Source organism: Pterocles gutturalis, unplaced genomic scaffold, assembly GCF_000699245.1.
Source record: "Pterocles gutturalis isolate BGI_N339 unplaced genomic scaffold, ASM69924v1 scaffold48586, whole genome shotgun sequence".
NCBI classification, from domain to species: Eukaryota; Metazoa; Chordata; class Aves; order Pterocliformes; family Pteroclidae; genus Pterocles; species Pterocles gutturalis.
Genome location: NW_010099578.1, coordinates 1 through 1,562, shown reverse-complemented (window position 1 = coordinate 1,562; position 1,562 = coordinate 1). Strand labels below are relative to the sequence as shown.

General features: G+C 54.7%; 1 protein-coding gene across 1 annotated transcript; it reads right to left on the bottom strand.

Annotated features, from left to right (window-relative positions):
* Positions 1–26: 26 nt before the first annotated feature.
* Positions 27–1,558, bottom strand: LOC104464047 (epiplakin-like; the record flags this gene model as incomplete). The annotated part of the gene is made up of 1 exon (XM_010076621.1): positions 27–1,558. A coding segment is annotated over one exon (1,532 nt), but the record flags the coding sequence as incomplete, so codon positions are not given.
* Positions 1,559–1,562: the final 4 nt, after the last annotated feature.

Here is a 1,562-nt window from a genome sequence, read left to right as displayed (position 1 = left end):
CCAGAGTTAATGCCCTTTCATGGTACAGCCCCAGGAGCTCCTGCCTCTTCTCCTCTGGGATGTACCTGGAGAAGAGCAGGTCCCACACAGAGACCTGCCTCCCCTGGAACTCATCCACTGACACCTCCACTGTGGGAGACTTCAGGGTCTCTTCCCAGGTCCTGTCCTCCTGCCGGTGGCTGTGCTCAGCTTCTGCAACTGCTGACTCTGCTCTTGAACTACTTGCATTTCCTGATTGCTCTGTCCTTGCTGCTTCTGTCTTGGTGACAATGGTGGTGACAACGGTTTTCACCTGCTCGAGGGTTAACTCTCCTGCCTGGTACAGCTCCAGCAGCTCCTTTCTGTTCTCCTCCGGGATGTACTTGGAGTGGAGCAGGTCCCACACTGAGACCTTGTGGCCCTGAAACTCCCCAACCTCCATGTCGACGACTGTGGTTTTCAGGGCTGTTTCCCATGGCTCTTCCTTGGGGGAGTCATCATCCTTCTCTCCTGCCACTGGCATAGTGTCCTTGTTGGAAGTCTTGACTGCAATTTGGAATTTCCTGCCTGTAGATTCTTTTTTCTTAATGACAGCGGTGACAACAGTTATCATCTGCTCCAGAGTTAATGCCCTTTCATGGTACAGCTCCAGGAGCTCCTGCCTTTTCTCCTCAGGGATGTAGCTGGAGAAGAGCAGGTCCCACACAGAGGCCTGCCTCCCCTGCAGCTCACCAGCTGGCACATCAATGGTGGTGGACTTCAAGATGTTATCTAGTTGTGCATCTTGTGTTGAAAAATCATCTCCGTTTTCCTCTGCCCTTGTCACCACCTCGTGTGGACTTCTGGCATTTGCATCTTCTGTTCTGTTGATGATGGTGGTGACCACAGCAGCCACCTGCTCTGTGGTCAGAATCCCTGCTCGGTACAGCTCCAGCAGCTCCTGCCGCTTCCCTTGAGGGACGTATTTGGAAAAGAGCAAATCCAGCACGGAAACATTTTGCCCCTGGAACTCACCAGCAGTGACATAGACGGTTGCAGACTTTAAGGACTTTTTCAGCTGCTGCTCCTGGGAGTGCATATCCTGAACCGGTCGTGATGCTCCCACTTCATTGTTGGGTACAACTGCGGACGAGCTCAGATCCCCGTTTTCCATTTCTGCCCCGGTGATGATGGTGGTGAGGATGGTGATCATCTCCGGGATGGTGACCATCCCCGCCTTGTATTTCCTCAGTAGTTCCTCTCTCTGGTGGTCAGAGATGCAGCGGGAGAAGAGGAGTTCCCAGAGGGTTACGCTCTGGCCCTGGAAGAGCCCCACGCTGACGGTGGTGCGGGCAGCCTGCAGGGCTTTGCGGGCATCCTTGTTGAGCTGGTAGAGCACGGAGCCCTTGTCCATCACCTGCAGCATCAGCAGCCCTGTGTCCGGGTCGGGGACACAGCGGCGGAGGAGCTGTGTATAAGTGAGGTTTTCGTGCGTGTTGGGGTCGAAGCAAGTTCTTGTTTGGTTCTTGGGGTTGGAAAGAAACTGGCACATCTCCTGGTCAAAGTAGCCGCGCTGGTAGGCCACCTCCACAGGGAGGCGGTGG